This window comes from Elephas maximus, chromosome 1 (genome assembly GCF_024166365.1).
Source record: "Elephas maximus indicus isolate mEleMax1 chromosome 1, mEleMax1 primary haplotype, whole genome shotgun sequence".
In the NCBI taxonomy this organism is placed as follows: domain Eukaryota; kingdom Metazoa; phylum Chordata; class Mammalia; order Proboscidea; family Elephantidae; genus Elephas; species Elephas maximus.
This window is the reverse complement of record NC_064819.1, coordinates 150,950,428-150,966,777: the sequence shown is the minus strand read 5'-3', so window position 1 is coordinate 150,966,777 and position 16,350 is coordinate 150,950,428. Positions and strand designations below refer to the sequence as shown.

General features: G+C 37.9%; 1 protein-coding gene across 1 annotated transcript in view; it reads right to left on the bottom strand.

Moving 5' to 3' along the window:
• Window positions 1-5,023: 5,023 nt before the first annotated feature.
• C1H6orf163 (chromosome 1 C6orf163 homolog) overlaps window positions 5,024-16,350 on the bottom strand; it is a 29,866-nt gene continuing 18,539 nt past the window's right edge. The window contains exons 4-5 of the mRNA XM_049873877.1: window positions 12,587-12,789; window positions 5,024-5,450 (exon numbers count right to left, since the gene is read on the bottom strand). Of these exons, the coding sequence (XP_049729834.1) occupies window positions 5,024-5,450; window positions 12,587-12,789 (630 nt within the window). The remainder of the gene's footprint in view (window positions 5,451-12,586; window positions 12,790-16,350) is intronic.

Below are 16,350 nucleotides of genomic sequence, written 5' to 3'. Positions count from 1 at the left end.
TAACATCTTTAGTAAATAAATATAATCCATAGGACGAAAGAGAAAAAAAGAAACCAGGTAAAAGAATTTTTACATTTAATGTCAGTAGGCATTTCGTAAGATTAATTCAGTTAAAACAAAACAAAAGAAAAAAAAAAAACCCATTGCTGTCTAGTTAAGACTCATAGAGACCCAGTAGGACAGAGCAGAATTGTCCCATAGGGTTTCCAAGGAGTAGCTGGTAGATTTGAACTGCAGGCCTTTGGGTTAGCAGCCAATTTCTTAACCAGTATGCCATCAGGGTGCCAATTTAGTTAAAGCAAACAAAACAAAACAAAACAGCTCTATCCAACATTACCTAAATATATTTTAAAGCTTATGAGCAGTACATAAATTATAATTCATACCTGTATATATCCAAACCAAAGACTCCACGGCTGTCAAGTCAATTCCTAGTCATACTGACCCTGTAGAACAGAGTAGAACCACCCCATAGGGTTTCCAAGGCTATAATCTTCACAGAAGCAGACAGCCACATCTTTCTCCTGAGGAGCTGGCCAGTGGGTTCGAATGGCTGAGCTTTTGGTTCGCAGCTGAGCACTTTAACCACTGTGCCACCTGGGCTCCTTACCCATATATATATATATATATGAATACATAAAAAGACTGAAGAAAGCAAATATAATGCAATTGGTACATTTTAAAAATTAGAATCAATGGTTGTATAGGAAATGCAGAACTGTATATATCTTGTGGTCTTATTTTTGTGGGGATGAAAATTAAAAATAGCTAACATTTGGAGTACTTTCTTTGTCTCAGGTACTATGCTAAGCATTCTAGTGTGTCTTCACCTCCACCCAATGGGCCAGGTACAATTATTATTCCCATTTTGTAGATGAAGAAACCTGAGAATTAGTGAGGAATTTGTCCAAAGCCAGCCAGTTACAAACTGGTAGGCCAGGATTTGCACCTGGGCAGCCTGATTCCAGACCACTATGCTGCTATAATGCACAAATGAGGACTAGAAGGGAAGCATTTGCAGGCTTTGTTCCTGAATGGGGTAGTTAAGAATGATTTTTAAAAACCAGATTTATTGAGGTCTAAATTTTTTTTTAATACTCATACAATATTCATCAATTTTAAGTGTATAATTAGATATGCTTTGAAAAAATGTGTATTAGTAATGTAACCCCCACCCAAATCATGATACAGAACATTTCCATCACCCTAGAAAGTTCCCCCGACCCCACCCCTTCACAGTTGATCCCCTCGCCCCCACGCCTCCTGGCTGTGAGCAACCACTGCTGTGCTTTCTTTCATGGAGTTTTGCCTCCTCTAAGAATTTCATGTAAACAGAACCATGCAGTAGCAGCCTTTTGAGGATGTTGTTTTATCACTATCCTGTTGAGATTCACCCGGTGTTGCAAGAATCAGCAGATTATTCCTTTTTATTGTTGAATTATATTCCATTTCACAGGGTGCCACAATTTGCTTATCTACTCATCAATTGATCAAAAAGAAAAAAAAATTTCAACATTCCAGTTATTTCCAGTTTGGGGTAATTATCAATAAAGCTGCTATGCTGACTCATTAGGGGGAGAGTAAATGGGAGTATGTAGTAAGGTGTATATAAGCTTATATGTGACAGACTGACTTGATTTGTAAACTTTCACTCAAAGCACAATAAAAATTGTTTAAATAAATAAATAAAGCTGCTACGAGTGCAAGAGCTTGTATATGGGGACATAGGTTTAATTTCTCTTGAGTTAAGTACATAGGAATAGCATTGCTGTGTGATATGGTTAGTTTCAAATAGTCATATGCTAAGTGTGTGTTTACCTTTATTAAAAAAAAAAAAAAAGACACTGCCCAATAGTTTACCAAACCCAGTGAACCATTTTACATTTCCGCCAGCAATGTACGAGAATGTTCCAATTGCTTCAGATCCTTGTCTGTGCTTGAAACTGCCAGTTTTTAAAGTTTTTAGGTATTCCCATGAGTGTGTAGTGGGATTTCATTGCGGTTTTAATTTCTGTTTCCCCAATGACTAATTTTGAACAATTTTTCACGTGCTTAATTGCCATTTTTGTATCTTCTTTGGTAAAGTGTTCATGTCTTTGGGGGGGAGTGTTTTTCAAGTGTTTTTTTATGTATTCTGCAATAAAATTCTAATCAGATATATGTTTCTCAAATATTTTCTCCCACTCTCTGGCTTGCCTTTTCATTTTCTTAATAGTGTCTTTTAGAGAACGAATTCAAAAATGTTGATGAAGTCCAATTTATGAAATTTTTGTTATAATTCATACTTTTCTTCATCCTATTGAAGAAATCTTTGCCTAAGCTGAGGTCACAAAGATTTTCTCCCGTGTTTTTCTAAAATTTTTATAGTTTTAGTTTTTTTTTATGTACAGTGTGATGTAAGCGCCATGGTTTATTTTTAGCAAAAATTTTTCCCAACATAATTTCTTTAAAAGATTATCCTTTCCTCGTTGAATTGTCTTGGCACCTTTGTCAAAAATTAAGTAGGCTTATATGTGTGAGCTAATTTCTAGATTATTTTTTTCTATGATCTATATGTCTATCTTTATGCCAATACTGTACTGTCTTGATTAACTGTATAAAATAAGGTAATGTCAGTCCTTCAACAATGTTCTGCTTTTTTAGAATTAGTTTGTCCATTTTTTAAAAAATGGAATTTTGATGAGGATTATGTTTGAATCTATAAATCGATGTGGTGATAATTAACATCTTAACAATATTCTGTCTTCTGGTCCATAACCAACTCATATATACCCATTTGTTTAAGTGTGATTTCATATAACTCAGCAATTCTTTATACCTTTCTGTGCATATCTTACACATCCTTTGCCACGTTTATCCCCAAATATTTATATTTTTGATGCTATTGTAAATGATATATTTTTTAAATTTCACTTTCATTTTGTTCATCATTAATATTTAGAAATACAATTAATTTTTTTTGACCTAATATCCTGCAAGTTTGATACTCTCAGTTATTAGTTCTTATAGATTTTTTTTTGAAGATTATTTGGGATTTTGTACATATTAGAACATATCATTTGTGAAAAAAGACAATTTATTCCTTTCTTTCAAATCTGTATGCCTTCTGTTTCTTTTTCTTGCTTTGTTGCACTGACTAGGAACAATGTTGAATGGAAGTGGTATGAGTGGATATTCTTGCCTTAGTTTTTATCATGGAGGAAATCATTCAGCCTTTTACCGTTAAATATGATGTTTGCTGTAGACTTAAAATAGATGACCTTTATTAGGTTGAGAACGTTCCCTTCTATTCCTAGTTTGATGATGATGATGATGATGATGTGTGTGTGTCTGTGTTTGTAAATACATACATACATATCTTATTATGCATGAATGTTAGACTCTGACAGATTTTTCTTTATTTATTAAGGTGATCATGTGGTTTTCCTTTCTTATTCTGTTAATATGGTAAGTGACATTCATTTTCAAATGTTAAACCAACTTTGTACTCCTGGAATTTAACGCATCTGTGCTTCAGTCTTTTCAGCTTTGAAATGGCCATTTGAATGGTTTCTACTCTGACAGATTGCTGTGAAAATGAATGAGTCCATGTGTGTAACACACTTAGCATGCCTGGCACATGCCAAGCACATCCTAGTGCCGGCTGCTGTTATTATCTATCCAATCCTGAAAAACCTTAGGTCTCTCTCACACACCTGTCTGCCTGTACTTTGTAACAGTTTGAATTCTGGCTCTGTCACTTACTAGCTATGTGCCCTGGGGAAAGTTATTTAATCTCTCTGAGCCTCAGTTTCCCTCTATGTAAACTGGGGATAATAATGATTACTTTTGAAAGTTGTTGCAAGGATGAAATATGTTTTTAAAGTGTCTCACACATGTAAATAGCTTAGTGCATGGCAGCTTTTATTTTATCATATGTAAAAAAGGAAATAATAACAACCATTGCCCTGCCTGTCTCACAGTTTATTCTGAGAAGAAGGTACATGAAAAGGCAGTGTAAAGCACTATACAAATGCAATTACTTTCAGTCCCTAGGGCGTCACTTAGTCCTGAAGTATCAGGGAGTTAAACACTAAGGACAGTATAGCTCATTATGCAATTGTAAATAAATCGCTACTTGCACCCTTAGGAAATCCCAGAATGGTCATTGTAAACAAATCTGCCTGAGGCTTGCTCAAAAACAATATATATTTTTAATGTACTGAAAACTACTTTCTGAGTTTTAAATTTTTAAACAACCAGTACAAGTCAGTGATTAATAATTTAAGGATGTTCGTTATAGTGGATAGATTTATGGTCTGGACTTTCTTCAATTTAGTAGATGTTAAAATGCTCTAGTCCTGAGTATTGGAGTACTTAAAGGTTTTTTTTGTTTTGTTTTGTATTTTGACTCAAAAGAGATGTGTTCAAGGTGTCCTTGGGTTTGGATACGAACACAAGGGGACCCCCCCCCAAAAGGCAGGGGGTCTAAAGACATATTTTTTTCTTACACAACTGGCAAATACAAGAGTTCTTTCTAAATTATTTTATATGGGGGCTCCATAATTTAAATTTAATCCTACTGAATTTGAGGGAAATTTATTTATCTACAATACTTTCAAAATTCACAAAATAATAATCTCTATATTGGAAATTAACACACTTCTCGACCACGGTAACAGTATAAGAACATGCCCCTTGACTTGCTTTCAACTCCAGCAAACACTAAAATGGTTACATGGATGATGTAGCAATGGGTACAACAGATCCAGAAGTGTTTAGACTTCCTCCAAGTAACCTTTTCCCTCCTAAGCAGCTCTGATCCCTCTCGCTGTCTTCTCTCCTCATTTAGACTTGGCACTCACTGTAGCCTGGAATTTTTGAATATTTTAGCCTACTTTTGAATATTTTCGTTTTACCTCAAAATGCTTACAACCCAGTAGTACACTGCACATAACTGGGATCAATAAATGTTTTTTGAGTGAATTTATTTGGTCTTTGGAATGATATCTTTTGTTGTGAAATCCCAGTTGAAGACTTCTATTTAGGAGTTATTTCCTGTAATAGCAAGATCAGAAGGTGTTTTCTTTCTTTCAGGCAGAATAAAATCGGCATGCCCTGGTGAAAGCGAAGGAAAAGTATAATTGATGTATTTTTGAAATGCTGCCCTGGTTTCCTCTAATTCCTCCTCCAGAAAATCTTTCCAATTTGTCATGATTCCCAGTTGTTTTGCTATGGACAACAGCTCCCCTTGAGTGTTAACCAGTTTATCCATCACATTTCCAAGTGTAGCTTGATGTGTTTTTTCTGCTTCTTGAAGCACTTCCTGAACCTCTTCTTGCTTCTGCCTATGAGCCATGCCATAGTAGATGTTCATTTCCTGTTCTTTTTCCTTTATCAATAGATCCACACTCTTCCTCTGATCCTTAACAATGGACACACCAGCACTCACAAGTTCATCCATGGCCTTCCTACAAATGATAACATAGGTTTATAAGTTAGACAGATTAGCCACTAAAACAAAATTATTTGTCCTTAATCACAGATGTATGAGAAATCATTGCATCACTGAGATGAGCACCCATTTGAGACAGGCTGTCATCACTGAGCTTTGGATTGAATTATCTGTTAACAATCAAAGAACATTTTTCAGAGCAGAGGCTGGCTGTCCACCAGCTCTCCTGCTGCGGGCTAGAGACAAGCTACTAGTCCGAGTGTCTCATGGCAACTTTAGGGACCTGAGTCCACCTTGGCCAGAAAAATAAGAGCCCAGTGTGCTTAAAAATGAAGAAATAGAGTCGGAGTTCCAAATCCCTAGAAAAAGTATTTCTTCATATAAAGCCAGCTGCTTATTTTAGCCAAAGACGAGACAAATTTTGTCATAGTTTGGATTCAGCTCTAATCTTGATCTCATCTGAACAGTTTTCTATGAGAGAGGTCTCAAACTTTTCGGTCTCAGTCCCCTTTTACACTCACAAAATTACTGAGAACCTCAAAGAACCTTTGTTTATAGGGGTAATATTGACATCAACAGTATTAGAAATGAAAAGTGACACATTTAAAATATATTAATTCATGTAAAATAACAATAAATCCATTACATTTTAACATAAATAACATTTTTATAAAAAAACTATTTTCAAAAAAATATTTGGTGAGAAGAGGGGCATTGTTTTACATTTTTTATAAAACTAATGTCTAACTTAATAGAAAAAAAGCTGGATTTTTACATTGTTTCAGTCTGTTGTGATGTCATACATCATATAACCCCTGGAAAACTCTACTGTGCACTCTTGAGAAAATGAGAGTGAAAAAGGCAAATAACATCTTAGTATTATTAAGAAAGTAGCTTTGACCTTATGGGCTTCCTGAAAGTGTCTCTGGGACACTGAAGGACCACACTTTGAGGACCACTGCTGTTTGAGTCCATAGGCCTCTGGTTATAATATATGTAATTATGTATATAATTTATAGCAGCCAACCTGATTGACTTCTTACCATGTGCCAGGCAGGTTGATGAGCATCCTGCACATATATTGTCTCAATGTTTCCTTAAAACAACACTATGAGATTGTCCTATTTTATTGTGCCTATTTTACTCATGAGGAAACTGCGGCACAAAGAAATTAAAATACTTACTCAAGTTCACATGATTAGGAAAAGTGAGAAAACCAGCTCTGCAACCCAGACAGTCAGAGTCCAGAATACAAGTTCTTAGCCACTGTGATATATTTCAGTGGATGTCTGTGTTAACCTGGTTTAAGCAGAATCTCTAAAAATTTGAGAATAAAAAAAAAAATCTGCAAATGTTGGGTTCAAACATCTATGGTTGTTAAACAATCCTATCGCCCTCCTAGTCTAATACAGACATTCCGAGATTTGTCACCCACCCTGTCTTTTACATTCCATCCTCCAAGACGTGATAATATCTGCCATCTCTATCTTTCTGAGACCATAAAAGTCAAATTTTGAAATACTTATGATTTTATTTTAAAGGTGCTGCTGGCCAGGAATTTAACTCTTCCAAAATAGCTGTAATGTGTGTCCACATATATCCATAGGACCTAGGCTGGTATTTTAAAAAGTGGGTTCTAAAATAAATTACTAAATAAAAATTTAATTTAAAATTTATAACAAAACCCCACTGGGCCGTTGGGGGAAAATAATGCATGGAGAATCTATACTAGCAACTGATTTGTCCTTTGCTCCTGTTAGGGCCTCTCTTAGCTCTTTTTCTCACTATTTTTGGGAGGTTGCTGAAATGATATGAGATTTAGTGCTCACAGGTATAAAGGAAAATATCAATAGGTGTTCCTTCCCTCCTACTTACTAAGCAAGCTTTTCATCTTCTAACTTTCCATTTCAAACCTCTTGTCTCTGTTCAGTAATAAAAACCCTCGATCTTAAGACAGTAAGAAACAGTGCTTCATTTCTTCAAAGGCAATTCTTAAATTATGAAAGAATTTGCTCCCCAAACTCATTGTACAGTGTTTGAAGCACTGTTGAACTTAGCAGACAGTTTGCCTGATTAGCCCAAAATAAGCTATTAATCTATCTTTCACTTGAGCAACAGGACTGTTAGTACTATCTCAGTCAATTCTAAGCATTGTGTTTATAAGGAAAATACATTCTGATTCTTTACCTGGGACATTGGGAACCCATTTCTCCCTAGTCTGGCAGAAGGATTAGTGATACCCCTAAATTGGGGCTGCAGGCATTATAAGGGCCCTGATGGTAAAGGGGTGGAGGACACCTCCAAAGACAACCTCCCGCAGTGCATTTATATGATACCATTCCTTGGCTGCACCTCATTATGTTTCATACCTCCCCATCTCCATATCTTTGTTCATGCTGTTTTCATTCTTCCCTCTCTCTTCTCTCCAAGCCCCAACCCAAGACTAACTTCCTCCAAGAAAGCTACCTCACTAACACATCCCACCCAACCTTTGCTTGCTCTTTGTAGGACTTTGAACCCTTCAAGCTCCTATGTGTTATTTGTACCAGTCCATCCAGCCTTGCTCATATGGGGCAGCCATGCTTTAGTTATTTCAGGTAATCTTGAGGAAGGGCCCTTATTTCTTCATGCCAGAGCTTCAGTGACAAATCCACACAAGAAACTTGATAAATTTCAGTAAGCGGAAAACACTCTAGATATCTCACATAACTTCTCTATCTATAGAGCAGGGTAGCATAATGGAAGGTCATAAGCTTCTGTGCCAAATCAGGCCCTGCCACCTCCTTTCCATGTGGCCTTTGCTTAGTCTTTCTGTGACGATCAGGGTCTACATCTGAAGACACAGAGGATGACAGAACTCCCCAGGAAGGAATATGAGGAAAGTAGTGAAACAAGTTTGCAAAGGGCCTTGCACGTGCTGGGTGTTGAATAAAGGATACTTTTTTTTTTTTTAGTCATTAGGAATTTTAGCAATGACCACAAAGATTTCTGAGTGGTCATTTCATCCATGCCTTTGCCTTGGGCTAGAAAACACTTAGAACCTTGCCAAGCAGAGATATTTATTTATTTATTTTTTACCTTCAAGAGAAAGAGTCCAGTGTCTCCTAGGTAATTTGTTTAGAACCTAATCACTACAACCTATATAAATGTTTTCTGCGTGTTTCACAAATTTTAGGTAATACGTAAGTGTTCTCAAAATAATAAATGTTGGAGTGGTTGTAGAGCGACTAGAACACTTATACCCTGCTGGTGGGAATGTAAAATGTTACAACCACTTTGGAAATCAATTTGGCACTTCCTTAAAAAGCTAGAAATAGAACTACTATACAATTCAGCAATTCCACTCCTTGGAACATAGCCTAAAGAAATAAGAGCCCTCACACGAATAGATACATGTACACCCATGTTCACTGCAGCACTGTTCACAATAGCAAACATATGAAAACAACCTAGGCACCCATCAACAGACAAATGGATAAAAAAGTTGTGGTATATTCACACAGTAGAATAGTATGCAATGATAAAGAACAACGATGAATCCTTGAAATATGTCATAACATGCATGATGCTGAAAGGCATTATGCTGAGGGGAATTAGTTGCAAAAGGACAAATATTGTATAAGACCACTAGTATAAAAACACAAGAAAAGGTTTAAACACAGAAGAAAACATTCTTTGACGGTTATGAGGGTAGGGAGGGAGGGAGAGAGGTATTCAGTAACTAGAGTGTAGACAAGAATTATCTTAGGTGAAGGGAAGGACAACACACAATACAGGGAAAGTAAGCACAACTGGACTAAACCAAAAGCTAAGAAGTTTCCTGAATACAACCAAACACTTCGAGGGACAGAGTAGCAGAGTTGGGGGTCTGGGGACCCTGGTTTCAGGGGACATCTAAGTCAATTGGCATAACAAACTTCACGAAGAAAATGTTATGCTTCCCACTTTGGTGAGTGGCGTCTAGGGTCTTAAAAGCTAGCGAGTGGCAATCTAAGATACATCAATTTGTCCCAACCCACCTGGAGCAAAGGAGAATGAAGAACACCTAAGACACAAGGAAAATAGTAGCCCAAGAGACAGAAAGGTCCATATAAACCATAGACTCCATCAGCCTGAGACGTGAAGAACTAGATAGTGCCCTGCTACCACCGATGAATACCATGACAGAGAATACAACAGAGTCACTGATGGAGCAGGAGAAAAGTGGGGTGCAGAATTCAAATTTACATAAAAAGACCAGACATAATGGTCTGACTGAGACTGGAGGAACCCCAGAAGACATGGCCCCAGACTCTCTGTTAACCCATGTGTTACTTATCTAGTGCTGCTATAACAGAAATACAAGTGGATGGCCTTAACAAAGGGAAATTTATTTCTTCACAGTAAAGTAGGCTAAAAGTCCAAAATCAGGACATCGGCTTCAGTGGAAGGCTTTATCTATTGGCCTTCTTATCAATCTTCCCCTGGACTAGGAGCTTCTCTGTGCAGGGACACTGGGTCCAGAGGACACGCTCTGCTCCCAGCACTGCTTTCTTGGTGGTATGAGGTTCCCAACTCTCTGCTTGCTTCCCTTTTCTTTAATCTCTTGTAAGATAAAAGGCAGTGCAGGCCACACCCCAGGGAACCTCCCGTTACATTGGATCAGTGATGTGACCTTAGTAAGGTTGTTACAATCCCACCCTGATCATCTTTAACATAAAATTACAATCACAAAATGAAAGACAACCACACAATACTGGGAATCATGGGCCAGCCAAATTGATACACACATTTTTGGGGGGACATAATTGAATCCATGACAACCCAGAATTGAAGCCCTTCCCTAAACCAACTCTTCAGACAAAGATTAGACAGAACTATAAGACATAAAATGATACTCGTGAAGACTATGCTTCTTAGTTTAAGTAGATACATGAGACTAAATGGGCAGCTCCTGTCCGGAGGTGAGATTAGAAGGCAGAAAGGGACAGGAGCTGGTTGAATGGACATGGGAAATCTGGAGTGGAAAGGAGGAGTGTGCTGTCACATTCTAGAGTGAGCAGCTAGGGTCACATAATAACGCGTGTATAAATTTTTATAGGAGGAACTAACTTGAGCTGTAAACTTTCACTTAAAGCACAATTAAAAAAAAAAAAAAAGGTAAGTGTCCTGAAGTCTTAAGTCTTGGATGAAACTTTACAGTTAAATAAAAGATCTAAGGTGGAATTTTCAACAATGGTGTCTCTCCATATATTTGTTTCTGCAAATGTTCTAAAGAACGCTGGGATCAAGCAAAGTTTAGAGATAGGATCTGATGTGCTGCAGAGAGGGGTCAGTTGAGTAGAACAAATTGGGCCGGTTGTCCAAATTTTAAGTATGCCTCCCATGTGCCTGGCTCTCTTCAAGGCACTTAGGATACAACAGTGAATAAAAATGGACATTCAAGTTAGATATACTTAAATGATAGACATGGACATTCCCTAATCTTAGTTACTGATTCAATAAAAAGTGGACGTTGAAAACCCTCCATTCACAAGGGCCAGAGGGGTGAAAATAATACAGAAAGGGTGAGAGCAAGAGGCTGCAGGTGTGAGCGAGGAGTGGCCTGAAAGGCTCCAATGGAAGAGGCAGAGCTCCTGCAGGAAGTCAGGGGATGAGGACAAAGGAAAAGAAGGTACTATCTTCCACTGCTTGGACCACAACCCTTTCAGGAGTTGTACCACCTTCTCCAACCTCATCCTGAAATCCTCTTTCACTTTCCTCTTCTAGACACACAAATGATTTGTAGTGTATGCAAGAAGGGAAGTACCACTGAAACTGCCACAGCTGCAGCCCTCTTCTTGTTTATCTGCACCCCTTACAGGATTTTACCTGTGGCCCTGTTCTAAACAGTTCTGAGGAAGATCTTACCAGTTAATTATATACAAGATAATTTGTTTGCTTGCTAACTCAAGCAGCAAAGCAGAAGGGACAAGCCATAGACTAGGAGGCCAAACATGGAAGTTTCAGTTCTGATTCTGCTGCCAACATTGAGTGATCTTTGGCAGGTCACTTAACATCTGGAAATTTCCTCTTGGACCCAGAAATCCCTAAAAATGACTCCTGTGATCATACTTAAAAATGGTTACCTTGGTATTCTTAAAATATATGTACCTATGATCGGATTTATATACAATGATTTGTGATTCCAAAAACCCACTGCCGTTGAGTCGATTCCAACGCAGAGCTACCCTATAGGACAGAGTAGAACTGCCCCCGTAGAGTTTCCAAGGAGCACCTAGTGGATTTGAACCACTGACCTTTTGGTTAGCAGCCATAACTTTTAATCACTACACCACCAGATTTGTGATTATGCACATATATATGGTTGTAAATACATCAAAAGAGTGTGGAAAGATACAGACCCCAGTATTGAAAATGATTGTCTCTGGAAGCCAGAGGTGTAAACCAATGAGTTGGGACTTGGAATTTTTGCTCTGTACATTTCCATAATGTCAACTTCTTCTACGGCATCATGTGTTGCTTTTATAACAAGAAAAAGATCAAAAACTAACACATCCACGATAGAGTATGATCTAGGCTAGTTGATCTAAGTCAACTTTTATGTGTTTATGGAAAAATGTTTCTTTTCCTTTCCTCAGCTTTTAAAATGGTGATATTGAATAAGAAACACAATATTCAGGACAGTAGTTACCTCCTGGAGAGGGGCAGAAAGGAGATAAATTTGTGGAAGAATATATAGGAGCTTTTAGAAATGTTAGTAATTTTCCACCTATTAAACTGGGTGGTAGGTCCTTGAACATTTATGCTATTGTTTTTTAAACCACACAAACACATATTCTAGAATATATTATATATTTTCTATATATTTGATATATTCCATAATAAAAAATACAAAAACTGGGCAAAAACCAAAAACCAAACCCACTGCCGTTGAGCCGATTCTGACTCATAGCGACCTTATAGGACACAGTAGAACTGCCTCCATAGAGTTTCCAAGGAGAGCCTGGTGGATTTGAACCACTGACCTTTTGGTTAGCAGCCATATCTCTTAACCACTATGCTACCAGGGTTTCCAAAAACTAGGCAATATCCACGTATATACCTTAAACATCGTATTCTCCAAGTAGATTTTAATAAAACACTAATTTGCAAATGTGTTTTCTGGAATACCTTCTCTGGGCCTGGATTTCTTCTTGGGCTTTCTGTCTTTCCTCAGCCCTGGCTAACTCCACAGCCTGGACCTTCTCCCTGTGGCACTCCATCATAATTCTTTGGATTCTGTGGACCATGCGTTGTTCTGCAGCCAAGTTTTCTCTCTTCATTTCTTCTTCCATGTTTTGATGCATCTCTAACCTGGTTTTATTCACTACATCCTTAAGCAACATTAAAACTAGGTTTAGATATTATAGCTTTGACGTTAAAAAATGCACACTAAGAGGTTATTTAAATCATAGTTCATCTACCTGATGGGATATGCACCTGTTAACACTGATGATTTAGAAGAAAACCATGTACAACATGGAAAACTTTCATTTACACAATGTTAAGTAAAACCAGAGAGGTACAAACTATGTTGATAAATATGTATGTAGATAATATTGGAAGGAAATATTCAAAAATGAAACTAGTTGTGTTGGGGAGGATAGGATTAATGGTCTTTTTTCTTAATTTTCCAAATATTCTATAGTGTCATATTATCTTTATACATAATTTAAAATATATAACACAATTCTCCATCAGGAGATCAGTCCTGGAAAGTGGCAGAAATAATTACTATGCCTCCTTAGTGTTTCCTGGGTGGGCGAGAACCTAAGGCTTATGCAGAAAACAGCTGTGCATTCCTGCACTTACAGGAACCTGTCTGCCAGTCCCCACCTTCACTCGAACATTCCAGCTCCTCATCAGTGTTAAGGGGCCCTTTCTTGTTAATGGAGGGATCAGGAGCAAGTGAAGGTTCCTGCATGGTCCAAATGGTTTGCACTTGACTACTGATCTAAAGGTTGGTGGTTCAAACCCACCCAGCAGCACTGTGGAAGAAAGACCTGGCAATCTGCATCTGTAAAGATCACAGCCAAGAAAACCTTATGGAGAAACTTTACTCTGTAACAGATGGGGTCACTGTGAGTCAGAATCTACTCGATGGCAACAGGTAGGAGCAAGTGTTCCATTGCAGGACCGATGGACAATCTTTGGCCAAATAAAGAGAAAAGGCACTAGTCAAATCAGGACTTGAGGAAAACAGACTCACAAATAATCCTAAAGGAAAACCCTGTCATCATTTTGGAAATACTACCTCCATGATGTGCCGGGCACACTGCTGGGCACAGGCCAGATGAGAGAAACACAAGAATGTTGGGGTCCTCATCCTCAAGTGATTGGCTGTCTAGTGGAGGAGACCCACAACCTAATTGTCCAAAGAGTATTGTAATAGAACTATTTGCCAGGAGGGAGGGTCAATTTATTAATTCTGTCCAGGAGCTAAAAAATTTTCATTTAAAGGTAAATTTTTACCTCTATTTTAGGGAAGTCATTGAGAGAAACCATGTTCTATCACGAAGTGGGTCAATGGAAGAACTAGGGATAGAAACAGGATTTTCAACTGCTAGTTTCTCACTTCATTGGTGGCTATGATATTGGAGTCTTTCAAGAGATTCATCAATTTATTTTTCATTCCAGAAATCACAGTCTTAAAAGATAGTACAGTGTTTTGTTTTGAATTTTTTGTTTGTTTTTATAGCTACAGAATCCTTTCTTCAAATGAAAGCTTACCCAGACAGTACACAATAACTGGGGAAGTCAGCACAACTTGACCAAGGCAAGGTCATGGAAGCCCCATAGACACATCCAAACTCCCTGAGGGACTGAATTACTGGGCTGAGGGCTGGGGACCATGGTCTTGGGGGACATCTAACTCAATTGGCATAACATAATTCATAAAGAAAATGTTCTACATCCTACTTTGGTGAGTAGTGTCTGGGGTCTTAAAAGCTTTTGAGCAGCCATCTAAAATAATCCACTGGTCCCACCCCATATGGAGCAAGGGAGAATGAAGAAAACCAAAGACATAAGGGAAAGATTAGTCCAAAGGACTAGTGGACCACAAGTATCACCGCCTCCACCAGGCTGAGTCCAGCACAACTAGATGGTGCCCGGCTACCACCACCGACTGCTCTGATAGGGATCACAATAAAAGGTCCCAGACAGAGCTGGAGAAAAACAGAGAACAATATTCTGACTCACAAAAAAAGACCAGACTTACTGGTCCGACAGTGACTGGAGAAACCCCAAGAGGACGACCCCTGAACACCCTTTTAACTCAGTACTGAAGTCACTCCTGAGGTTCACCTGTCAGCCAAAGATTAGACAGGGTCATAAAACAAAACAAAACAAAACTAAATAGGCACACCAGTCCAGAAGCAAGGAAGAGAAGGCAGGAAAGGACAGGAAAGTTGGTAATGTGGAACCCAAGGTTCAGAAGGGGAGAATGTTGACATGTTGTGGGGTTGGCAACCAATGTCACAAAACAATATGTGTATTGTTTAATGAGAAACTAATTAGCTCTGTAAACCTTCAACTAAAGCACAATAAAATAAATACATAAAAGGAAAAAAAAAAAAAAAAGAAATCTTACCCAGAAGTGGAAAGAAAGAAAGGCAGAGTTCCCCTGGTTGAAGTTTGCTCGCACCCCTCCACCCATCACCACCCCTTTCTATGGTAGCTCCTGAGGAAGCCAGCTCTACTTGTGCAGCTGAAGCTGAGAAAAAGTCAAAAGAACTCTAGGTTTCTAGAAATAGCTTTTAGCTTCTTAGAAAAGCATTTCAACAACTAAAATATTTGCTAGATAAAACCAGTTGCTGTCAAGTCGATTCTGACTCATGGTGACCATATGTATGTCAGAGTAGACCTGCCCTCCACTGGGTTTTCAATGGCCTTTCTTCCTCAGCGCCTCTGGGTAGACTTGAACCTCCAATGTTTCAGTTAGCAGACAAGCATTGTAACTGTTTGCACTACCCAGGACTCCATTTGCTAGTCAGACATTCAGAAGGAATGTTTTCAACTTCTCACTTTGGCTACTCCAAGGGTGAAAAATAAAGAATGGAAACAGACAACAGAAATCAACTTTGAGATTCTCTCCAGAGTGGTTTCATTTCATGTATTTAGAAAATCTATTTTTTGGAAAACACTTGGTGTTTACAAGTGTTAGCTAGGGTTCCACACTGCAGATAGCTTTGTCCCTCACACACTAAGACTTTTTGATCATAAATATCTTGAATGGAAATATTTCTAAAAATTTAACACTTAAATCTTTAAAGTATTTAACATAAACATATGAGCAGAAGTTACATTTTCTTGATGATCCATCCAGGCTAAGTAGACAAGATGAATTATTGCCCTGGGTTAAAAATGCCATATTGTACATAATAATTGCTCAAGATCATAAGGCCATTTGTCTCTGTCATAAATGATCCCAGACTACCATGCATTTTGAGATTTGATAACTACTTTTTATAGTTTCTTGTTCTTCTCATGCCATTGAGCTGAGGACTCTTTGTCCTAACTGCTGTGAGTGTGCCCCTTCCCATCATTTGTAGTTTTCAGCATTTCATCTAGTTCAGATTTAGAAAATTAAACAACCAAGTCTATTAGGTTCAGGTTATCAAGTAAGCATAAATAACATCTGAGTGGGGGATGGAGAAGCTTTTATCTGACTCCTTAGGGGACTTTTTAACTTATTTCTCTACTTTCAATTATATTCTCAATAATTGCAATTGCTACAGGATTGAGATTTAGATCAGTGACATACTATCATAATAATGCATTTCTATTTGAATCATATATTTTAAAATGATATCCCAGCCCTTTATTTTTGCTGGGTTCTAAGCTAGGATTCAGAATATTAAACTTAGCCTTCTCTATGTGCTGACTTAGTAAAA